Source organism: Choloepus didactylus, chromosome 7 (assembly GCF_015220235.1).
Source record: "Choloepus didactylus isolate mChoDid1 chromosome 7, mChoDid1.pri, whole genome shotgun sequence".
Taxonomy (NCBI): domain Eukaryota; kingdom Metazoa; phylum Chordata; class Mammalia; order Pilosa; family Megalonychidae; genus Choloepus; species Choloepus didactylus.
In genome coordinates this window covers 39,810,180-39,836,825 of record NC_051313.1, presented here as the reverse complement: position 1 = coordinate 39,836,825, position 26,646 = coordinate 39,810,180, and the positions used below count along the sequence as shown (strand labels likewise).

General features: G+C 36.4%; 1 protein-coding gene across 5 annotated transcripts in view; it reads right to left on the bottom strand.

Annotated features, from left to right (window-relative positions):
• The window catches only part of CDK19 (cyclin dependent kinase 19), a 246,541-nt gene that overhangs the window by 65,196 nt on the left and 154,699 nt on the right, over positions 1 to 26,646 (bottom strand). For 4 of the 5 annotated variants that reach the window (XM_037843951.1, XM_037843950.1, XM_037843952.1 and 1 more), the window contains exon 3: positions 2,163 to 2,273. The exons of the other annotated variant lie outside the window; for it this stretch is intronic. In XM_037843951.1, coding sequence (XP_037699879.1) covers positions 2,163 to 2,273 — 111 coding nt within the window. The remainder of the gene's footprint in view (positions 1 to 2,162; positions 2,274 to 26,646) is intronic. 5 annotated transcript variants of the gene reach the window in all.

Here is a 26,646-nt window from a genome sequence, read left to right as displayed (position 1 = left end):
GGCCATGTTATTGCAGGGTAAAGTGACAGGATTTACCGAAATTATTAAGATTTTCATTAAACAAAAACAATGTAAAAGGGTTGCTATTTAAAAGTTTGAATAAAAATTTTAGACTGCTCCTCAAATTTCATATAGTTTTATCATTGTATAAATATTGTTCTTCACAAGAAAAATATTCAGTTCAAGGAAACATGTTCAGATGTGAGATTTTTAAGACAAGAAAACATTTCACCAATAAATATGTCTCCTGTTATTTGTAAAGACTTTTTAATTGAATCATACTTTTATAGTTTCAAAATATATTCAAAATCAATAGTTGTTGATCCCCCAAGAAAAACAGATATCCACTCTCTCCAGTAATCTCTTCACAAACAAATTATCAAATACCTAAGGTCAAAGTAGCTACTGACAGAATGAGAGAGGGAAAAAAACCCAACAAACTTGTAAATCTTTACTATTCTATAAAAAAAGTGAGAGATAACTCAGTGTATCTGAGTAATACTACTAACTAGGTTTGTATTAAAATTACTGGGAAAGCTCCACCTTCTTTTGGCACAGAATGAATTAAGATATATTCCTAGTGGCTAATATTAAATAGGAAATCATTAGAAAGGTGGAGGGAAAGTAACCCCATTAAAATATATACAACTGGATTATACTGTAGGTTATAAAAACATCGTAATGAAAGGGAAGAATTGCTACCTGCCGCCCCCACCCTCTTCTGTTCCAAAACGTGCCAAAGTGGGTACTGAAGACCATTCAAAACCCTATTCAAACAACAGTGGTGAAGTTGTCAACAGTACTTCAATAGCCTGAAAACAGTTAAATGGTACTGGAAAATTATTAAGTTAATTTTATAGCTTTCTGCTTTAAAAAAAACAAACAAACTGATAACACTCAATTTTAAGAAATAATAGAAAATTAAGGTTTATATTACAGCAGAGCTGTCCAACTGAAATATAATGGGAGCCATATATATAACTTTAATTTTTAACAGCCACATTTAAAAAAAAAGAAACAGGTAAAGTTAACTTTAATATATTTTAAGTAACCCAATATATCCAAAATATTAATTCAACATGTAATCAATATAAAACTATTAATGAGACATGTTATTGCCTTTTTTTCATACTAAGTCTTTGAAATTCAGTGTATATTTTTACATTTATAGCACATCTCACTTTGGACCAGCCAAATTTCAAGTGCTCAATAAGCACATGAGGCTAGTGGCCACTATATTAAACAGAAAGGTTCTATAGGATCTTAATAATCCAATGTGCTACATCTTCTTTGAGGCGATTCATCACATCACTGATGTTCAAAGTGAAGTATATATGTTCTCAAGTAAACCTTAGTAGAAATATAGACCAAGAAAAAGGAAGGAAATGCAATTTTTCATGGATATCCATGAAAAGAATTGAGGAAAACACACTCAAGGTTCTTATCAATATCTGCTATAACATCATGAACTTTGGAAGTGCATTCAAGGCCTATGAGTCTGTTAAAGTAAGTCCTAAACAGATTTGCAGTTTATATAGATGACAAACATACCATACTGAATCAAAATTAATTATTCATAATTTGAACTGCCAGTTTTGAATATTTACTTTTAGTAATTCCTCTGATAAAATGTTTAAATACTTGATTACTGACTTACAAAGTTAGAAATTAGAGTTTTGAGTTTCCTTCATTTCCTTCCTCTATATACTGATAAAATATCCTTAAAATTTGAAAACTAAAGATATACTTCTATTTCGTGGAGCCAGTTTTAAATGGCAAAATTTTGCAACAGGTAGACCTTAACTTAGAATGATAAACGATTCACAAACACATACTGGTTAAATTGGAAGTACTTTGCGTACCACAAAAGAAAAGTAATTTTCACTATGCATATTGGTAAACTGCTTTAATTACTTCCATTAAATTATAATCTCCTGCTGTTACTGCAGTTTTCTGAAGCAAAATTTCTGAATATTACAAATACTATATTCCCAGTAAAGTAAGATGCTAATGTTTATCGCTCAAATTCTTTAAAATCAACATCTTTATTATATTTATTTTGAACTACAGTCAACAGAGCAAGCATTAGCAATTTGGTCACACACGTATGTGTTTCAGTACATATCAAAATAATCTTTGAAGTAAAATGAGTTTACACTTACCCACAAATCATGCTCTGCATAATCAAACAACAGCCACACCTTCCGGTCACTGTGAGAAAGGAACACCTTTTGCAATGCGATCACATTAGGATGCTTCAATTCTCGCAAAAGCTGAATACAGAGTGGGGGGGACAGGGGGTGATGAATTTCTTACAAATTGAAAATGAAATTTTTGAAAATTTAGAAAATCAAGATAAATTTAAAAATACCACTACTCAGCGATAAGCTCTGTCAATATCTTTCCTTTTTCCCTATGTATGTTCATGTTTTTAAAATGGAATCATATGTAAGTGAATGGTCCCCAAACCAATCTGCACATTAGAATCACCTGGAGATCTCTGAACTATTCCAAAGCTTAGCCCACACCCCAAACCAATAATTAAATCACAATCTCTGGGGCTAGGGCACAGACCGATATTTCTTTAAGCTCCCCAGAGGATTCCAATGTGCAGAGAAGTTTAGAAACCATTGCTCTATGCACCTATTCCATTGTATCTTGCTTTTTTCACTTAATAAATCTCAGTCATTTTTTGAGCCATTAAAAACATTTCTACAACATGGATTTTAATGATTACAAATTGTCCCATAGATTATGAAGTATTTCATGGATTCTAGTAGTTCACGGATTCTTAGTAGATCTTATTTCCAGTTTGTCCCATTAACAAATCATGATGCGGCATAATGGTTCAAAGTGTGAGCTCTGGAATGAAACCTGGATCTGGATTCAAATTCCAGCTCTATTCCTTTTTAACTCTGTGACCTTGAGCAAGTCACTTAACCTCACTTTTCTGTCCCCTCATTTGTAAAATGTGGGTTAAGAAAAGATGCTCCTTTTTTTAGGCTTGCTGACAACAAGTAACTGAAAAAACGCCTGTCAAGTGCTTAACGTGTGAGTGCCCATGGTCAGCCCTCAGTTAACGTAACTGCCATTACTGTCAGCATCAAGACCACAGGGAACATTCTTATAGCTAAATCTTTGTACACGTCTCTGATTATTTTGTTAGGATAAAATCTTAAAATTACTGCTTCAAAAGACCCACATTTTTAAGGCTTTTGAAACATAATGTCAAATTATCCCCTCAAAAAATTTAAAGAGACTCTTGCACAAGTCCATCATTCCCCAAACACTAGGAAACACTGAGGTAGAATTAGAATGAACAATTGTTCTCAGTTAATATCTTCTTAGATTTAGCTTCTTTCCTGAAAAATTACCTGGATCATGTACCATATAAATCTCAAAAGCATTTTTTTTTTTTAAATGGTAATAACAGTCTTTCTGTGCTACTGGGAATCTCTGATGACAGTATCTTAAATCTAGGTCCCAAACATTAGGGAAATTATTTGGTTCATACTAGTTTCCCTGCAGGCATTTTTTCCTTCAAACCCCATCTTTACTGTTGGAGAAAACATTTAACCACTCAGATTCAGTTTTCTCATCTTATAGAGGTTACAGTGTGACTCAAATAAAATAATGGAGAAAGTTCTCTGAAAGTTGTAAAACAGCAAACGTAATACATCACTGAAGAATTACTTATATTTTGGTATGCACATGTCTTTTCTACTAGAGGAAAAACTCCCTGAGGGGCAGGAATTGTCTATTAATACTGTTCATAGCCACCCCAGCACCACATTGCTGCTCTACAAATACTTGACAAAAGAGGGAAAGATCTTTAACAGTCCCCATGCTTATCCATGTCTACAGTTTGTGGTTTAGGTTTTTAGAAGGCTGGTGAGTGTAAAGGGAATGACTCTCACACCCACTAACAAAAATTGGTGTGAAGAAGAGGTCCTATCAATAGAGAAGAGGAGCAGGCCTGCCCCAAGTACAAGCTTCAAGCTGGATTCTAACAGTTAGGAGGAGAGACAGACCAGAACAGCCAAGTGAAACCTTAGCACTGGCACTTAACAGACAGTTGCTTGATAAAATATATAATAACAATGACATAAGCTGCTCAAGGTAAAAGCCTTATAAACATGCCTGCCTCGGGCTATCCTTAACACAGGGTTCTGCTTTAATAGGTAGACAGAAACATACTCAATATAAGAAATATCTTGAATACCTTTTAAATATAAAGTTCTGTGGAAGATACAAAAAGGATGAAAGAAGGAAACTTATTTGAATACCTTCTAGGTGCAAGATAATATATATATAATTTTCTCTCCTTTAATCCTTATAGCAACCCTATGAAACGCACAGAACCTGAGGTTCAGAGTGAAAAAATAACTTTACCTAAGTTAAACAGCTTGAAAGAAAAGACGTTTAGATTTAAATAGATTACCGGATTCCAAATTCCATGCTTTTTCCACTACAGCTGAACTCTTTGCCTTTGATTCCCACATTATAGCAGGGAAGACAGACAACAGATCAATGAGGTGGAGAGAAACAAATTACATATCTACTCTAACACCTTTAAATGAGTAAAGTTTACCAAAATTAAAGGGCTGGGATCATGTGAAAAAACTACTTCTGGAGTCTGAACTCCCCTGAATCTTTATAGACTATCTGCCATTTGCCTACTTCTCTGCTACTTTCAATGATACATTTCCAAGTCCCTCAATTCCCTCATTGGCTCCATACCTCAGCCCTTGATCTTCACTTATACCTTGACAACTTTGCAGGAAAGTGCTCTACCAGCTATAATTAGGGCATCACTCCAGGGTATGACTCCCTGTGTTCTCCCTCCAACCAGTATGCCCTGGAACACAGCCAAGAGGTAAGAGCTAAGACAGGCTGCCCCTAGCCTACATTCTACTGTTCACAGCCTGTTTCAGGGTTTTTTCTATGTTACCTGCTGAATACAGATGGAAAGGAGGAGCCAGAAGGGAAAGACATAACAGTCCTACTCCCTCGTGGGGAGGGGAGGAGCAAGGATTAGGGGGTATCAGCTGCTATCTCTGTTGTTACTGCCTAAAAAACATTTCAGTGATTCCTTTAAGCAGCCCTGCTTCTTGCTTCGGATGTAGTTCTAAGACACAATTAGTTCCTAATTAATGAGAAAATCAGAGAAAGCTGCATCTTGGAGGGATGCAAAGCTATATCCCGACAGTTTGCTACTTTTGAATATTTTAGGCTTCCTGACTCTTGAGTAACACGCTTAATGACCCCCCTCACTACAACTGCCATGGCCAGCCTTCAAGCAAGTGGACCCTGGTAAGAGGCCTCACCCCAGGGCACACTGACTTGGCTCTCTCTCTTTCTAACTTCTTGGTATTGATGAACTTAAAAAAGTTTATCCAACTTTTTTATTAAGTCCCTATCCCTGCAGTGGGAAGGTGAAAGTCGACTTGTGCATCTAAGCCAGTCTCTTGAAACACCAAACACTGGCATAGATCCTTGGACACCACTTGTCTGGGAGAGGAGATGTCACATGTAGCAACACTCAATCAGCATCTCTAAAAAGTTGTTCTCTGTGACTGTATATTGTTGATCCCTCTACAGTGAATCCATTTAAGTCCCATATTAAAAAAATTATTTTGAATAAGTAATACATTTACATGATTCAAAAATCAAACGTACACAAAAGAATATACATTGAGAGTCTCATTACCACTCCTATTCCCCGTGCCCATGGGTAACAATTTGTATTGGTTTCTTGTTAATACTTCCAGGATTTCTTTATGCAAATAAAAGGAAATAGGAATGTATATTTTTATCCCCCCCCCCTTTTTACACAGAAGATAGCATAACATACACACTGTTCTACACTGCTTTTTTTAAATTCAGTTTTATTGAGATATATTCATATACCATACAATCATCCATGATGTACAATCAACTGTTCACAGTAACATCTTACAGTTGTGCATTTATCACCCCAATCTATTTTTGAACATTTTCCTTACACCAGAATCAGAATCAGAATAAAAAATAAAAATAAAAAAAGAACACCCAAATCACCCCCCCCCCCAATCCCACCCTATTTTTCATTCAGGTTTCGTCCCCATTCTTCTACTCATCCATCCATACACTGGATAAAGGGAGTGCGATCCACAGAGTTTTCACACACTGTCACCCCTTGTAAGTTACATTGTTATACAAGCATCTTCAAGAGTCAAGGCTACGGGGTTGGAGTTTGGTAGTTGCAGGTATTTACTTTAAGCTACTCCAGTATACTAAAACCTAAAAAGTGTTATCTATATAGTGCGTAAGAATGTCCACCAGAGTGACATCTCAACTCCATTTGAAATCTCTCAGCCACTGATGCTTTATTTCATTTCGCATTCCCCTTTTGGTCAAGAAGATGTTCTTAACCCCACGATGCCAGGTCCAGATTCATCCCCAGAAGTCATATCCTGTGCTGCCAGGGAGATTTACACCCCTGGGAGTCTGGTCCCACGTAGGGGGGGAGGGCAGCGAGATCACCCGCCAAGTACACCTTGCTTTTTAAATATATTAACTTAATCTATTTTGGATATCTTTCAATATCAGTATACAGAAAACTTATTCTTTTTGACAGCTGCATGGTATTTCTAGGCCACCCTTTAATAGTACATACATAAGGGAAGAGCGTAAAGTTTGGAACTACCTGCATTTACTAGGAAGGTTTTCCTAATCCCAAGATTCGTATTTTCTAGTACAGCAATATACACTTCCCATTTCTGCATACCCATTATAATTTTTCTACCATACCAGTCTCTGTAAGTCACTAAATATCAATATGAAAGCAGACTGAGGCAAAGAAATAGCAAATAAACTGTTAACTATGTCTATTTTGTTCCCTCTTATAATTCATTTTTCACTCTAGAGCCAGAAAGATATTTCATAAATTTAAAACTGATTATCTCTGTTGTTGCCAGGGACAGGTCTGAAAAAGCAAAGCAAGAGAGAAAGCAAAGTCAAAATAATGGCCTTGTAAGCCACGCAGAAGTGTTGCCAGTGAGTTCTCCAATATCACTGTGGAAGATGCCCAGGACAGTGGGCTGGTAGAAAAACCAACTCTTACAAATAAAAGGTACTACATTTTGACCACCTCCTTTAACATGTCTCACAGTCAGACTACTGGACAAGTGAGTCTGAGGGTAATGCTGACCCCACACATCTTCCCTGAACTCCAGATATGTGTCTCCAACTACCTACTCCACATCTCAATTTGGAAGTCTAAAGGCCAAAACTGAGATCATGATCTCCACTTGCCCTCCCTCCCACCCCAACTGTTCTTCCCCTATTCGTTTAACAACAACTGAAACTCCATCATTCTAGTTGGTCAAGCAAAAAACCTCATCTGCTTTAGTTCTACATCCAGATGTCATCTCCTCAGAGAGTCTTCCCTTCTATTTAAAAATTGCAACCTGCCTTCCACACCTTAATTTTTCTGCAAAGTACTATCACTATCAAACATGCTACAGGATCCTTATTCCTTATCCACAATTATTTTCAATTCTGAAGAGCTCAGAGAATGGAAAGCTTCCTGTAACTCTTGTAAATCTAGTAACTCATTTGTTTTTCAACAAAAAATATGCACTGTCAAGGGCACATTCTTTCAAGTTATCTGATTCTAACTCTAGGGTAGCTATTTTGCAACTCTGCACATTGCAGATAACTGATAATGATGCAGAACAATTCTTATGTATAAACATATCATTTCTGCCTGTCCAGCAGAGGTTCATTGACTTTCCTACCCCATCTTGGAAGAAGTTAGTGGTGTCTCAATTTGCATATTCAATATTCCTGATCTATAAATTTGTCTGTTCTAAAGATTATCCTTTGAATGAGTTACAGCATCTGATGGTTTTTTCATCTAATTAAGTTAATATCTTAAACGTGTTCATTTTATATCTGTATGACAGTCATGATTTTACCTGTTTTTTGAAAATGATCCTTTAATACTCATTTTGCAGCAATATCTGACCTAAAATGACCTGAGGCTATTTGTAGTCTTTATTTATCACACTGACTGTGAATGTTCATACTTTTATTACCAGAGAAATTATCAATTTGATTACTTCAGACTTCCCTGGATGCTAGGTAATATGCAGTATATGTACCATATTGCCTTTCGAAAGTCCAAAAAATTCTGAGTCCAAAACATAGTTACCAAGAGTTTGGTTAAGGAATTGTGGACCTAGGGTTTATTTACTTATTTTATCATGTTTATTATCTTCTTTCTCCACTAATATATGTGCTCCATGAAAGCAAAAAATCTGTTAGTTTTATATCTCCAGTGCTTAAATTGGTACCTAGCACATAGTAATCACTCAATAATTATTGGCCAAATGAATTAAATGTCCACTGAACTCACCTGGTTCTTACACAAAAAATAAACCAATAAATAACTTTTAACATAAACTTTTGCTACCCTTTCATTAAGTATTCCCTTTCAAAAGGTGTTTTAAATGATTTTGGCTTTAATAAATTGAATAGACTATGTCTAAACTACTTATTCCAGGGACACTAACTTTCCACCAGCTATACTGGTAAGGAATAGTTATCTCAACTATCACCTACTCTTCTAGAAATATAAGAGTGCTGGCTTGATGTAAACAGCAGAAACATAACTCTTAGTATCTCAGGAAATATTTAGCCTGCTTGTATAACCCTAAAAGCAAAGGGACACCATGAGGTGTTTCCTGAAGAGGCTGTGAATGCAATAAATCCCATATAATCCCAAAGAAAAGGATGTATAGGAACAGGGACAAGTGTCCTCACTTGAAGAATTAAAGCAGAGATTAACTCAATCAGTAGTTACTTCCAAAGTTAATTTACTTGTAAAATGCTAGGCCCGAGGGCGGGGCAAGATGGCAGACTGGTGAGCTGTATGTTTTAGTTACTCCTCCAGGAAAGTAGGTAGAAAGCCAGGAACTGCGTGGACTGGACACCACAGAGCAATCTGACTTTGGGCATACTTCATACAACACTCATGAAAACGTGGAACTGCTGAGATCAGCGAAATCTGTAAGTTTTTGCGGCCAGGGGACCTGCGCCCCTCCCTGCCAGGCTCAGTCCCGTGGGAGGAGGGGCTGTCAGCTCCAGGAAGGAGAAGGGAGAACTGCAGTGGCAGCCCTTATGGGAAACTAATTCTGCTGATCCAAACTCCAACCATAGATAGACGGAGACCAGACACCAGAGAATCTGAGAGCAGCCAGCCCAGCAGAGAGGAGACAGGCATAGAAAAAAAACAACACGAAAAACTCCAAAATAAAAGCGGAGGATTTTTGGAGTTCTGGTGAACATAGAAAGGGGAAGGGCAGAGCTCAGGCCCCAGCTCAGGCTCTGAGGCGCATATGCAAATCCCGAAGAAAAGCTGATCTCTCTGCCCTGTGGACCTTTCCTTAATGGCCCTGGTTGCTTTGTCTCTTAGCATTTCAATAACCCATTAGATCTCTGAGGAGGGCCCTTTTTTTTTTTTTTTTTTTAATCCTTTTTTCTTTTTCTAAAACAATTACTCTAAGAAGCCCAATACAAAAAGCTTCAAAGACTTGCAATTTGGGGAGGTCAAGTCAAGAGCAGAACTAGGAGAGCTCTGAGACAAAACGCAATAATCCAGTGGCTGAGAAAATTCACTGAACACCACAACTTCCCAAGAAAAGGGGGGTGTCCGCTCACAGCCATCATCCTGGTGGACAGGAAACACTCCTGCCCATCGCCAGCCCCATAGCCCAGAACTGCCCCAGACAACCCAGTGTGATGGAAGTGCTTCAAATAACAGGCACACACCACAAAACTGGGCGTGGACATTAGCCTTCCCTGCAACCTCAGCTGATTGTCCCAGAGTTGGGAAGGTAGAGCAGTGTGAATTAACAAAGCCCCATTCAGCCATCATTTCAGCAGACTGGGAGCCTCCCTACACAGCCAAGCAGCCCAGAACTGCCCTGGGGGGACGGCACTCACCTGTGACATAGCACAGTCATCCCTCAACAGAGGACCCGGGGTGCACGGCCTGGAAGAGGGGCCCACTTGCAAGTCTCAGGAGCCATACGCCAATACCAAGGACTTGTGGGTCAGTGGCAGAGACAAACTGTGGCAGGACTGGACTGAAGGATTAGACTATTGCAGCAGCTTTAAAACTCTAGGATCACCAGGGAGATTTGATTGTTAGAGCCACCCCCCCTCCCTGACTGAGGGAGAGCAGGCAACACCAACTACACACGCAAGCTTGGTACACCAATTGGGCCCCACAAGACTCACTCCCCCACTCACCAAAAAGGCTAAGCAGGGGAGAACTGGCTTGTGAAGAACAGGTGGCTCGTGGACGCCACCTGCTGGTTAGATAGAGAAAGTATACTCCACGAAGCTGTAGATCTCATAAAATAGAGATAAGGACTTCAATTGGTCTACAAATCCTAAAACAACCCTATCAAGTTCAGCAAATGCCACGAGGCCAAAAACAACAGAAAATTATAAAGCATATGAAAAAACCAGACGATATGGATAACCCAAGCCCAAGCACCCAAATCAAAAGATCAGAAGAGACACAGCACCTAGAGCAGCTACTCAAAGAACTAAAGATGAACAATGAGACCATAGTACGGGATATGAAGGAAATCAAGAAGACCCTAGAAGAGCATAAAGAAGACAATGCAAGACTAAATAAAAAAATGGATGATCTTATGGAAATTAAAGAAACTGTAGACCAAATTAAAAAGATTCTGGACACTCATAGTACAAGATTAGAGGAAGTTGAACAACGGATCAGTGACCTCGAAGATGACAGAAGGGAAAATGAAAGCATAAAAGAAAGAATGGGGAAAAAAATTGAAAAAATCGAAATGGACCTCAGGGATATGATAGATAATATGAAACGTCCGAATATAAGACTCATTGGTGTCCCAGAAGGGGAAGAAAAGGGTAAAGGTCTAGGAAGAGTATTCAAAGAAATTGTTGGGGAAAACTTCCCAAATCTTCTAAACAACATAAATACACAAATCATAAATGCTCAGCGAACCCCAAATAGAATAAATCCAAATAAACCCACTCTGAGACATATACTGATCACACTGTCAAACACAGAAGAGAAGGAGCAAGTTCTGAAAGCAGCAAGAGAAAAGCAATTCACCACATACAAAGGAAACAGCATAAGACTAAGTAGTGACTATTCAGCAGCCACCATGGAGGTGAGAAGGCAGTGGCACGATATATTTAAAATTCTGAGTGAGAAAAATTTCCAGCCAAGAATACTTTATCCAGCAAAGCTCTCCTTCAAATTTGAGGGAGAGCTTAAATTTTTCACAGACAAACAAATGCTGAGAGAATTTGCTAACAAGAGACCTGCCCTACTGGAGATACTCAAGGGAGACCTACAGACAGAGAAACAAAGACAGGACAGAGAGACTTGGAGAAAGGTTCAGTACTAAAGAGATTCGGTATGGGTACAATAAAGGATATTAATAGACAGAGGGGAAAAATATGACAAACACAAACCAAAGGATAAGATGGCTGATTCAAGAAATGCCTTCACGGTTATAACCTTGAATGTAAATGGATTAAACTCCCCAATTAAAAGATATAGATTCGCAGAATGGATCAAAAAAAATGAACCATCAATATGTTGCATACAAGAGACTCATCTTAGACACAGGGACACAAAGAAACTGAAAGTGAAAGGATGGAAAAAAATATTTCATGCAAGCTACAGCCAAAAGAAAGCAGGTATAGCAATATTAATCTCAGATAAAATAGACTTCAAATGCAGGGATGTTTTGAGAGACAAAGAAGGCCACTACATACTAATAAAAGGGGCAATTCAGCAAGAAGAAATAACAATCGTAAATGTCTATGCACCCAATCAAGGTGCCACAAAATACATGAGAGAAACACTGGCAAAACTAAAGGAAGCAATTGATGTTTCCACAATAATTGTGGGAGACTTCAACACATCACTCTCTCCTATAGATAGATCAACCAGACAGAAGACCAATAAGGAAATTGAAAACCTAAACAATCTGATAAATGAATTAGATTTAACAGACATATATAGGACATTACATCCCAAATCACCAAGATACACATACTTTTCTAGTGCTCATGGAACTTTCTCCAGAATAGATCATATGCTGGGACATAAAACAAGCCTCAATAAACTTAAAAAGATTGAAATTATTCAAAGCACATTCTCTGACCACAATGGAATACAATTAGAAGTCAATAACCATCAGAGACTTAGAAAATTCACAAATACCTGGAGGTTAAACAACACACTCCTAAACAATCAGTGGGTTAAAGAAGAAATAGCAAGAGAAATTGTTAAATATATAGAGATGAATGAAAATGAGAACACAACATACCAAAACCTATGGGATGCAGCAAAAGCAGTGCTAAGGGGGAAATTTATAGCACTAAACGCATTTATTAAAAAGGAAGAAAGAGCCAAAATCAAAGAACTAATGGATCAACTGAAGAAGCTAGAAAATGAACAGCAAACCAATCCTAAACCAAGTAGAAGAAAAGAAATAACAAGGATTAAAGCAGAAATAAATGACATAGAGAACAAAAAAACAATAGAGAGGATAAATATCACCAAAAGTTGGTTCTTTGAGAAGATCAACAAGATTGACAAGCCCCTAGCTAGACTGACAAAATCAAAAAAAGAGAGAAGACCCATATAAACAAAATAATGAAAGAAAAAGGTGACATAAATGCAGATCCTGAAGAAATTAAAAAAATTATAAGAGGATACTATGAACAACTGTATGGCAACAAACTGGATAATGTAGAGGAAATGGACAATTTCCTGGAAACATATGAACAACTTAGACTGACCAGAGAAGAAATAGAAGACCTCAACCAACCCATCACAAGCAAAGAGATCCAATCAGTCATCAAAAATCTTCCCACAAATAAATGCCCAGGGCCAGATGGCTTCACAGGGGAATTCTACCAAACTTTCCAGAAAGAACTGACACCAATCCTACTCAAACTCTTTCAAAACACTGAAGAAAATGGAATACTACCTAACTCATTTTATGAAGCTAACATCAATCTAATACCGAAACCAGGCAAAGATGCTACAAAAAAGGAAAACTACCGGCCAATCTCCCTAATGAATATAGATGCAAAAATCCTCAACAAAATACTTGCAAATCGAATCCAAAGACACATTAAAAAAATCATACACCATGACCAAGTGGGGTTTATTCCAGGCATGCAAGGATGGTTCAACATAAGAAAATCAATCAATGTATTACAACACATTAACAAGTCAAAAGGGAAAAATCAATTGATCATCTCAATAGATGCTGAAAAAGCATTTGACAAAATCCAACATCCGTTTTTGATAAAAACACTTCAAAAGGTAGGAATTGAAGGAAACTTCCTCAACATGATAAAGAGCATATATGAAAAACCCACAGCCAGCATAGTACTCAATGGTGAGAGACTGAAAGCCTTCCCTCTAAGATCAGGAACAAGACAAGGTTGCCCGCTGTCACCACTGTTATTCAACATTGTGCTGGAAGTGCTAGCCAGGGCAATCCGGCAAGACAAAGAAATAAAAGGCATCCAAATTGGAAAAGAAGAAGTAAAACTGTCATTGTTTGCAGATGATATGATCTTATATCTAGAAAACCCTGAGAAATCGACGATACAGCTACTAGAGCTAATAAACAAATTTAGCAAAGTAGCGGGATACAAGGTTAATGCACATAAGTCAGTAATGTTTCTATATGCTAGAAATGAACAAACTGAAGAGACACTCAAGAAAAAGATACCATTTTCAATAGCAACTAAAAAAATCAAGTACCTAGGAATAAACTTAACCAAAGATGTAAAAGACCTATACAAAGAAAACTACATAACTCTACTAAAAGAAATAGAAGGGGACCTTAAAAGATGGAAAAATATTCCATGTTCATGGATAGGAAGACTAAATGTCATTAAGATGTCAATTCTACCCAAACTCATCTACAGATTCAATGCAATCCCAATCAAAATTCCAACAACCTACTTTGCAGACTTGGAAAAGCTAGTTATCAAATTTATTTGGAAAGGGAAGATGCCTCGAATTGCTAAAGACACTCTAAAAAAGAAAAACGAAGTGGGAGGACTTACACTCCCTGACTTTGAAGCTTATTATAAAGCCACACTTGCCAAAACAGCATGGTACTGGCACAAAGATAGACATATAGATCAATGGAATCGAATTGAGAATTCAGAGATAGACCCCCAGATCTATGGCCGACTGATCTTTGATAAGGCCCCCAAAGTCACTGAACTGAGTCATAATGGTCTTTTCAACAAATGGGGCTGGGAGAGTTGGATATCCATATCCAAAAGAATGAAAGAGGACCCAACCTCACCCCCTACACAAAAATTAACTCAAAATGGACCAAAGATTTCAATATAAAAGAAAGTACCATAAAACTCCTAGAAGATAATGTAGGAAAACATCTTCAAGACCTTGTATTAGGCGGCCACTTCCTAGACTTTACACCCAAAGCACAAGCAACAAAAGAGAAAATAGATAAATGGGAACTCCTCAAGCTTAGAAGTTTCTGCACCTGAAAGGAATTTCTCAAAAAGGTAAAGAGGCAGCCAACTCAATGGGAAAAAATTTTTGGAAACCATGTAACTGACAAAAGTCTGATATCTTGCATATATAAAGAAATCCTACAACTCAATGACAATAGTACAGTGGGCCCAATTATAAAATGGGCAAAAGATATGAAAAGACAGTTCTCTGAAGAGGAAATACAAATGGCCAAGAAACACATGAAAAAATGTTCAGCTTCACTAGCTATTAGAGAGATGCAAATTAAGACCACAATGAGATACCATCAAACACCGGTTAGAATGGCTGCCATTAAACAAACAGGAAACTACAAATGCAGAGGGGATGTGGAGAAATTGGAACTCTTATTCATTGTTGGTGGGACTGTATAATGGTTCAGCCACTCTGGAAGTCAGTCTGGCAGTTCCTTAGAAAACTAGATATAGAGTTACCATTCGATCCAGCGATTGCACTTCTCGGTATATACCCGGAAGATCGGAAAGCAGTGACACGAACAGATATCTGCACGCCAATGTTCATAGCAGCATTATTCACAATTGCCAAGAGATGGAAACAACCCAAATGTCCTTCAACAGATGAGTGGATAAATAAAATGTGGTATATACACACGATGGAATACTACGCGGCAGTAAGAAGGAACGATCTCGTGAAACATATGACAACATGGATGAACCTTGAAGACATAATGCTGAGCGAAATAAGCCAGGCACAAAAAGAGAAATATTATATGCTACCACTAATGTGAACTTTGAAAAATGTAAAACAAATGGTTTATAATGTAGAATGTAGGGGAACTAGCAATAGAGAGCAATTAAGGAAGGGGGAACAATAATCCAAGAAGAACAGATAAGCTATTTAACATTCTGGGAATGCCCAGGAATGACTATGGTCTGTTAATTTCTGATGGATATAGTAGGAGCAAGTTCACAGAAATGTTGCTATATTAGGTAACTTTCTTGGGGTAAAGTAGGAACATGTTGGAAGTTAAGCAGTTATCTTAGGTTAGTTGTCTTTTTCTTACTCCCTTGTTATGGTCTCTTTGAAATGTTCTTTTATTGTATGTTTGTTTTCTTTTTAACTTTTTTTTCATACAGTTGGATGAGTAGAAAAATAGGGGAAGGAAACAGACAAAGGTACCCAGTGTTCTTTTTTACTTCAATTGCTCTTTTTCACTCTAATTATTATTCTTGTTATTTTTGTGTGTGTGCTAATGAAGGTGCCAGGGATTGATTTGGGTGGTGAATGTACCACTATGTAATGGTACTGTAAACAATCGAAAGTACGATTTGTTTTGTATGACTGCGTGGTATGTGAATATATCTCAATAAAATGAAGATTAAAAAAAAAAAAAAAAGCCAAAAAAAAAAAAACATAAAAAAAAAAAAATGCTAGGCCCTAGATAAACTCAACAAAAGAGTATTTTCTGTAAAAAACGGCAACAGAAAAGTAAACATCTCTACCATTATGTACTCAAACAAATGAACAAAAACAGTAAACAACTAAATGTCCAATAAAAGAAAACTGATAAGTAAATTATGGTATATCCAAATATTGTAGCCTTATATATGACATTTGCTAAGGGTTTTTAATTACATGAAGAAAGCCTTATGCTATAATAATGTGATGTAATATAAAAAGAAGGCTACAAAATATAAAAGGTTTACAAAACAGGAAATATGCCTGCTTTTATTTTTCTATTTTCTATTTATTTTGTTTTCTACAAAAAGCATCACTCTTAAAATTAAAACCAAAAAAACAGTACATACCAAAAGACAGCCCTTTCTCTATAGAAATCTATCTACCAAGAGGGCATAATCTCATACTATCTCAGCTTCTTCTTATGTGATAGCTCTGAGAAAGGACGTAATAAAAGAAGGAAATGTTCAGCTTGTACTTTCCCTAAACTCTTGGCAAAATCAGATTTCAACAATGAACTTTAATCTCTTGTCTCACAAATATTTGTTCAGCATGACATCATGCAACTACAAATATGCTTTAATCATTTCCAAACAGCAGTTAAGTTCCCATCACCCTCGCTAAATGGAGACATCTCCTCTGCCAGATACTCACAGAGTAGTTATATGATCCAAAAGAAACCTAAAGAAGAATGGGCAACAGACATGCCAATATGCCCTCAAGGGCATATAAATGAGTGTAAAAAGGGTCCACTTTCCAGTGTCCAAAACATAAAACAATATGAATCCTTAACTTTTTGCTAGACTAAAAATCCCAGAAACTATTTGTATTTTTACCCACACATTTTTATTCCCTTTTTGCCTTCACTTTCTGTTCTCTAAGTCTCTGATGCATTCGTGATTCCCAGAATCCTTTTCTAGGGCACCAGCACCATTAATATATGAAGAGAAGAGTTGAATTGAAAGACTTCTCTTATACTTCAAAAACTCAGTTAATCTCAAAGTAAATCCAATTTTCTATTCTTATTTGATGTGCTATAAGTATGATTCATTTGACCATCAATCTGTCCCACTGGTGAGAACAGTGTCAGAGACTTAATTTTAGAAAGCATTGAGGGTATCATTTTTTAAAATGTATGTCTTGCCACAACCCCCCACCCCACCCCCCAAAAAAAACAACAGAAGATAAACGAAGTAGTATGTTTTATGGCTAACAGAGCATTTGCCTAACTCCAAAATACCCCAGTATTCCTAAAACTGAAATTTCAGAATCAGCCTTTTGAAACTAGGTTTTTGGAAGCTGGTCTTCACAAGCTCATCATTTACTGTGTAACCTTCCAGCAGGTGGCACTCATACTCTGAAAAGGGGTATATAAAGATAGTAACTTAGATGGCCCTCAGTCCAAGATGGCCCTAATTTTTTGCTTTATTTCAAGAACACTGCTTAGGCATTGGTCATAAGCTTCAGGGAGGTCAGTTTCCCCACTGCCATCCAGAAGAACTGACAAAGAGGCAGCAGGTAACATGCAAACAGTACAGAATTCAGAAATCTCAGTTTGAGTCCTGACTACTAGCTGCATGACAAAAAGTTTACTGGCTGTATAACATAAAACAAGCTGCTTAACCTCTCTGAGTCTCATGGAACAATAAAAATATATACTCACAAACATACATACAGTTTCTGGGAGAATTAAATGAGTACATTAAGTGCATGATGCAATGCTTGGAACATATTAAGCACTTGATAAATTATAGTTACTACTCTTATTATAACTATCACCAGTTGCAAAAATGTTATGAAGACTAAATGAGATAATAGATGTAGAATGCCTAGCATTCAATATGTTCTTGATAAACAACAGTTGTTATTACTACTGTTCTTGTACTTAAATGAAAAATGCTAACCTTTCCAGGCAGTCACTTATTAGGGTCACTCTGCAATGGGGAACATCATAACATTTCCTTATCAAAGTGCCTGAAATGCTTCTTTAGTAGATTCTAAGATAATACCATGCCTCTGTGAAAGTGATTGTTCAATTTACAATGAAAGTCTGGCTTCCTTTTCTCTCTGACTTCAAGCACTTACATGTACTTGGTTTGAGAGATCTAGAAACCAAAGTAGGTCTGTAATAAATAAGTTCACATCCCCTTGATTATGATGGCAGTACATGTTCTATTTTAAATATGTTTAATCTTTTATATAATATATTCCATGAGAAAAATGGATATACTTCTTCTAAGTCATTAGCACTCAATACACAAAGTTTAAATATGTAAAATAAAACTGATACAAACCAAAATAGAGCTTACAAGGTAAAATCTTAATTACTTAGCATTCCTAAGGGGTTCTCCTTCATTTTCTGATTCATTTGAGCGTTAATCAGAAAACCTTTTCTTGTTTCAGCCCTCCTTGCTGAAAACCTTCCTACCTTCATAATTAAAACATGAAACTAAATTTGTCTTTGGCGGTGAGCATTTTTTTAGTACCTTGAGGTTTCAATAAATAAACTCCTAACAAATGCTTACTTCCTTCTAATTTATTTTCTTCTGTCCTTGAAGTAAAGTAGGGAAGGAAAAAAGCTCCTTAGTTAGAGCTTAAACAATTTGAAACTCCTTAGTTAGAGCCCAGCTTAAAAAGAAAAAGGTATTGGCTTATTCTCTAAAATTCTGTCCCTATTCCTCTTTTCCATCTCCTCTGTTTTGCAGTTTCTCTTGACATCTTACCCATGTACCTTGGCTTTAGTTACTACTTCTGTGGAGAATCCCAAATCTCAATCTTTAGTCCTAACCTCATTCTTGAACTTCTGATACTGGAAATCCCACTGAACCTCAAAATCTACAGATCCCAAACTGAACATCCCTCGCCAACCTCTACCCCCAAGTGTGTCCACTACTCCTGCAATGACACCATCACTCATCAGTCGCCATGGCAGGCACAAAACCTTATCATAGAAATTAAAGTAAAAAAATGTATATAAAGAATAGGGGGAATAAGGAGTATAGGATGTTTTGGATGTTCTTTTTTATTTTTATTATTTTTGGGATGAGTAATGAAAATGTTCTAAAACTGATTGTGGTGATGAATATACAACTATATGATAACACTGAGCCAGTGATTGTAGACTTTGGATGGATTATATGGTGTGTGAATACATCTCAAAAAAACTGCATTTTTTTAAAAAAAGCCTTATCGTAGTATATCATCTGTCAGTGTTTAGCCACCAAGTGCTATGTACTCTGCCTCTTAGAAAGTCACTAATGAATTCTCACCTTGGTAATTAAAATGAACCCTTAACTAGTATTTATACATGTGCTCTTCTCTGCCTGGAAAGATCTTTCCTATCCACTTTCCTGATTAATACCTAATTGCTTTTTAGAAAGGACTCATTTATCAATTCTTCTAAGAAGCCTCCCCTGAAACAACTAGTCTCAAATGGGTGCCTCTCTTCTGTGTCCATTCAATCTGTTTTCCCCTTAAAAACGACTAATTAAATAAAATAATGGTGTAATGTAATCATTTTTCTTCTCCCAATAGACTGTCAAGTCCTAGAGGGCAGGGACCATGTATTCCATCTCTATATTTCCATTGTCTTGTACAAGCCAGACAGATACACAGTAAGTACGCAATAAATGCTGGCTGAATAAACAAGTGATCATCTATCTCCTGTTTCTCCTAATACTAATAATATATCTATGCATGTGGGGACCCAAGGCCCAGGCTCCCCCTCCAGAACAGGGATGAGTCCCCACAGCATGTAGCAGCCTACATGAGTGGGGCAGAGCTGAAGGTCATCACACCTCCCTAGGGAAGAAAGTATGTACAGATGGTATTGTAAACAAGGCATTGAAACTCCCCTCCCTGATCACTGTTGATAACAAATCTCCAAACTCCTGTCACGAAACCCTGCAAAAACTCTGCTCTCATACCCTATGGCATGTCTTTGTCCTAAACCCTTATAAGCTGTCCTTTCGCACCCCGACTCTTGTGGAAAGCTGATTCCATTTTCTGGCTGGCTGCTGGCAGAAAGAATCTTCTCCTATTTTTAAGTCTTAATAAACCCATGTCTGACTCTTTGCCTGGTGTGTTCGTTGGTCTTAGGGCTGTGCTAACCCAGGTCCTCCAAGAGCTGGGCTGGAAAAATGCATTGACAACAGAATATCTTTCTAAAATAAAAAAATCAGTTAATGTTAATTCCCCACTCCAAAACCTTAAATTGATTCAAAGTTAAAATTCCTAAATGGAACATTCACAACTATCCACTCCAAAGACTAAAACTATTTTCCTACAAATAATTTCTTAGGGGGAAGGGGTCTGAGACTCAAAACAAAATTACATTGTAAAGATTTTAACAAGAAATGAGATAGGTAGAAGATCCAGGTTAAGGGCCAGTAGACTTTGCCCTGCTAAACAGAGTATCATAATTGGCATATGTTGTGGCCTTCACCTTCAGTATATTCCCCTTGCAGTCTTCATGAATGGGCTCCCAAGGTCTCCACTACACGGAACCCTGCCCATTACCACTCATGAATGTTTGCCTGGGACATGGGGTGAGGCAGAAACAAGATGGACAATATCCAGCAGATAGCAATGACAAAAAAAATAAAAATTCATTAATAAGCATTTAAAGCATTTTAATATGCTCAGCATATTCCAGCCACAAGGAGCCTCAGGGAGTTTATGGCCTAATAGAGACTGAAGAGGAGACAGACATCAAACAAATAATTTTTAAATTATAATTAGGAGACATTAAGAAAAAATATGGGTATATTCAGGAAACTTAGCCTAATCTGCAATGTCAGAGAGGATACTCCTAATGAAGTGGGCCTTGCTGGAAAAAGAGGGAACTGGAATTACACAGAGCATCAAACCAGCAAGAAAGTGTACTAGTAGGTATTCTCATCATAAGTATACACTGTTTCTAAGAAGAATTTCACTATTTATCGTTTGGGATTGAATATCAAATCACCCCTACTTTATTCTAAATTTGCTGTGGCAGACTTCTATCACATGTAACAAGGTTCATCTCTTTTCTTTCCAGATGAATATTTATAAAACCAGCTAACAAAGGAGCTGGCACAAAGCTCACCAAGGTTTGTTGAGTAAATGAAATCAACAGTACATGAATTAGTTTTCAAACACATTGTTTAGATGACATTTATTCCATATTAAAAGAATATTATTTTTTAAATTGCCCATTGTCTTTCATCTACAAGCATCTTTCAAACAAAATTAAGTATGATTTCTCAAGGAATTCAATCATTAAGACTCAAAAACAACTTGAAGTTCCTATTTGATTAAGTAAAATAAACTAAAAATTTCATTTATTTATTATTACAGTAAACTTATTTTTACCTCAGTTTAATCTTAGGCTATCAGGCTTTACACCTAACCCATACCTTTGTAACTTCTAAAACACACAATTTGCATTTCCTATAGCAAAAGCAGGCTACTAGGTAGAATGCCTAAGGAATTCACCTCTTTCCCTCCCTCCTAGACCTTGCTTTTGCTTTGTGCCAATACTTGTCTAACTAATACATGTTGGATGTTCCTATTTTTAGAATGTCTGGCATTATCAATAGTCAAACACCCCACCAAGACACTACAAGAAATTGTACTTACATTTACAATTTACAGCTAAAGGTTTTGATTAATTATTAATGTCTAAATTACTAGTACCAATGATTCATCATATTTCAGATCCCTATGCTTCTACAGAAGATAAACACAGTAAAGTCAAGGCTCAAATAAATTAATCATGTATAGTTCCTGAAGACCTCATTGGAATTTCAACACTAGAAATAAGGAAAGCTACTTGAAATGATCTGATTAAAACACAATCCAGGAATTCTCTACTGTACTGTTTTCATTAAACAGAAAATTCAATTCCTTCCCACTCTGCTAGGAAACCTTTATATGCATTGTGAGAAAATATAGAAAGGGATGAGTTTTCACAATGAAATACACAATTTCCTTTCTATTAAGCATCTACTAAATTTAATCAATAAATCCTAAAAACAGTATTTCCACTGACTGTTAACTTTAATTTTTTACAAAGGGCTACACTGTGACACAAGTGGCTTTTATGAAAATATGCTAAACTGATCAGAAAAAGAACCTAACAATCACTAAATTGTAATTATGAAAATTAATTCACTATAATTTTCAATAATCTTGTTTTTAGCAGAGTGCATATGCAAAAAAGACATCTACTTTAAAGTTAGCTTTCTTTGAATGATTCAGGGACTCTGAAATTTAATGTCTCTATCAAGGCTGCTTGAAAAAAATATATGCTGTGTCAAATCTCCCTAAACTCACCTCTTTGAAATGTCCTTCTCAAACATAACTTCTAGTCACACTGTTTAATACATTTGAAATTAATAAAGAGCCACTACAGGGCAAGCTCCTTTTAAATAAAATATACAGGGAAAAGATCAATAAATTTGACTGCAAAACTATCTTAAATAGAAAACATATCCTAAACAACATGAAAAGACTAACAAAACTTGGAAAACATCATCAAATCTAATTGTAAGGCCGTAAAGGGCTCAAGGGCTAAATTGCCTGATTTGTAGTTTACAAAAATCAATAAGAAAAAAAAAATAAATCCTTAGAACAACAGGAACAAAATGTGAACAGACATTTCACAAAAATAAACAAAAACTGAGTGATGTCACCAAAATGGCGATGTAAACAGTTACTGAAAACTTCTCCCCAGAGATTCAATGAAAAAAAGGACAATTCTGAAATTCTGACAATTTCTTTTTTCTTCTCTTCTTGCTTTGAAGAAAAATGGAAATGTCCTCATATAGATTGTGGTGGTGAATGCATAACTATGTGATTATACCGGGAACCATTGATTGTTTACTTAGGGGGAAATGTATGGTGTGTGAATAAAATTGTTTAAAAAATAAACAGAGAGGTACAAATGCTGGAGAAAATGTGGAGAGAGGGATGTACCTAATCACAGTAGGTGGGGAAGTAGAATGATGCAGCCCATCTGGAGGCAGTGTGGTGGTTTCACAGGAAGCTAAGTATGGGGATGCCATATGGTCCTGCAACCCTGTTATTGCGTATATACTTGGAAGAACTGAAAAAACAGGAATACGAATGGACATTTGCACAGTGGGGTTTATGGTGGCAGTATTCATGATTTGCAACAGGTGGAGGTGGCCTAAGTATACAATGACTGATGAACAGAATGGCAAACTGTGGTGTATACATACAATGGAATATTGCGCAGCTACACGAAGGAATGACGTTGTGAGGTATGCAACTATATGAGCGGATCTTGAGGACAGTATGCTGAGTGAAATAAACCAGAAATGAAAAGACAAACGTGTATAACCTGGTAGGTCCCTAAAACTTCGGGTATCTGTGTGACACCTGAGACTCAGAGCCAGAGTTCAGCAGCTATGAATGTCAGCATTACCCCATACCGCAAATGTTAAAGAGGGTGAAAAAGAGACCAGACTTCAATTAGACACATGAACCAAATGGACTTGATTAGGACTAAGGTAAATGAGACTAAAGGTAAAGGACAATATTGACAGTGTTTTAAAACTTCAACTTTTGTGTGAGACCAAAGGAAGTGATGTATATGCAGTGCGAAATCTATATTTTCTGTAGCACACTATATAATTTAACTTGTATGATCAGTTTATTCAAACACCATAATTACATGGAACTTTGAATAGGGAGTAAGATCTGCTTGGTTTGTACACGTTAATGTGAAGCTCTGATATATCCCAGAGTAATATGAGCAGAGCACAAAAATGTATTTGCAAAGCCCCCCCCCCCCCGAGGGACTGTGGAAAAATGTGGAAAAAACTTCCCCACCTATGGAATTACAGATATTCTCATAAGCACTGGGGAATGCCAATTTAGAAGGCCAAGCCCTTGATCTTGGGGCTTGCCCTTATGACGCTTGTTACTACAAAGGACAGGCTAAGCTTACTTATAATTGTGCCTAAGAGTCACCCCCAGAGAACCTCTTTTCTTGCTCAGATGTGGCCTCTCTCTCTAAGTCAACTCTGCAGGTAAACTCACTGCCCCCCCCACCCCGGGACATGACTCCCAGGGGTGTAAATCTCCATGGCAATGTGGGGCATGACTCCCAGGGATGAGCCTGGACCCAGCATCATGGGGTTGAGAAAGACTTCTTGACCAAAAGGAGGAAGAAAAAGGAAACAAAATAAGGTTTCAGTGGCTGAAGGATACCAAATGGAGTCGAAGTGACATTCTAGAGGTTATTCTTACGCGTTATATAGATATCCCCTTTTAGTTTTTAGTGTATTGAATAGCTAGAAGGAAATACCTGAACTGTTGAACTGCAACCCAGTAGCCTTGATTCTTGAAGATGATTGTATAACTATATAGCTTATACTAGGTGACCATGAAAACACTGTGCCTCACACTTCCTTTATCCAGTGTATGGACAGGTGGACAGATGAGTAGAAAAATGGGGACAAAAAGCAAATGGATAATAGGGAGGGATGGGGGGACGGGATGTTTTGGGTGGTTTTTTTTACTTTAATTTTTCTTCTTTTTTTTTTTTCCAGTGATGAAAATGTTTAAAAATTGATTGTGGTGATGAACGCACAGCTATATAATGATACTATGAACAATTGATTCACTTTGGATGATTGTATGGCATGTGAATATATCTCAATAAAATTAAATTTAAAAAAAATTAAAAAGAATAAAAAATAAAATAGCCAAAAATTATATGAAAATATGACTACCTCACTTAATTTAAGAATTGCAAATTGAAACAATGCAGATCTACTTTTCATCTATCTAACTGGGAAAATCTTTAATAATAGACAGTGTTGGACAGGATGTAGGAAAGGCACTCATATAACATTCACAACATTGTTGGAAGACCATCTGCCACTACCTGTCAAAATCTTAAATGCACAAACCCTTTGATTCAGAAATTCCACTGCCTGGAATTTACTCACAAAAGAGCATCACAGAGTAGCAAACAAAGATGTTCACTACAGTATTACTTGCAAACTAGCAAACAAACAAAAATAGCAAACAGACAAAAGCTGGAAAATGTATAAATGGCATCAATAAGGGAACTGGTTGAATAAATTAAGGTCCAGTCCTATAATTTGATATTATATAGCCATTAAAAATAAGAATAAAACAGATCTGTACTGTTAATAAAATCACTAAGATAAAACAAGTGATAAAGAGACAAGGAAAAGAATAGAATATGTAGTATATACCTTTTGTATTTTTAAAAGACATATGTGTTGTTAAATGCATAAAGCCATTTATATTAATTACTTTTGTGTAGAAGGACCAGGAGTTGAGGAAGGCAGAGACTTTAAATTTTCATTTAGATTTGTATGCATTGTTTGAATTCTTATTATGTATATATTACTTTTATATTTCTGAAATGTCAACCAGGATTACCTGAACAGATTATAAGTAATTTTGGTTTGCTATTTTACAATGTTCTGGAATCTTTTAAATTATTTTTTATAAAAATCTAAGGTATTGTTTTCCAAACTGCAGCTTATAAACCATTAATGGATTAGGAAACTTGTTTGGTGCATTGCAACCAGCATTTTCCCCCCTAAGTGAAAACACTTAACAAATTAGAGCAAAATAGAAAAAAATTTGTTATGTCAGTACACATCACAGGTTATAAGAGTACTTACTGTTTCATATAACTTTTATTTTAGTACAATAGGATGGAAGGGAGAAAGAGAAAGACAAAGAAAAAGAAAAAGAAAAAGAGAGGAGTGGGAAGAGAGAAATTGAGAGATTAAGAACAAGCAAGAAAGAACCCAAGCAAGAGTGAAAGTGGTTCCCAGTTAAAAATGTTTGAAAACCTAGTTAAATCACTAAATTAAGTAAACTTCAAGGACTACTCTAAGGTATTACGTTGATAGTATTCTGAATAGGGTGGTCAGGAAAAATCTTAATGATACTATAATTTCAATTTCAAAAGCAATCATTTTATGAAACACAGTTTTTTTATGTTGATTCTTACCAGGACCAACTTAAAAAAATACTTCAACTGAAATGAATTGGAGGGAAAAAACATAATTAATGAGAAGTCACAGAGAAAACTCTAAAAAAGACCTATTAAGACAGCTATACTACATACACTAAGAATTGAATTCTATAAAATGAACCTCCACATATATATTTGGAATAGCTCCACATTATAAATTATATACATTAGTAGTCTCTGGAATTGACAAAATGGAACTTAAAGAAGTTAAGATTGTTTTACCTATAGAGAGATCACCAAATTAACATTTTTAAAGTGCTGGGCTATCTGAGAATTTCAGAATATTGACAGAAGACCACATAGCTCAAATACACATTCAACAGATCATAAGAACGCGTATTTTAAAAGTTTTCAGGAAAATAGGGTGGGATGGGGGGGTGATTTGGGTGTTCTTTTTTACCTTTATTTCTTATTCTTTTTCTTATTCTTTCGGGTGTAAGGAAAATGTTCAAAAATAGATTGGGTGATGAATGCATAACTATATGATGGTACTATGAACAGTTGAGCGTACACCATGGATGACTGTATGGTTTGTGAATATATGTCAATAAAATTGAATTTAATTAAAAAAAGTGTTGGGGTGTTTTGTTGTTTT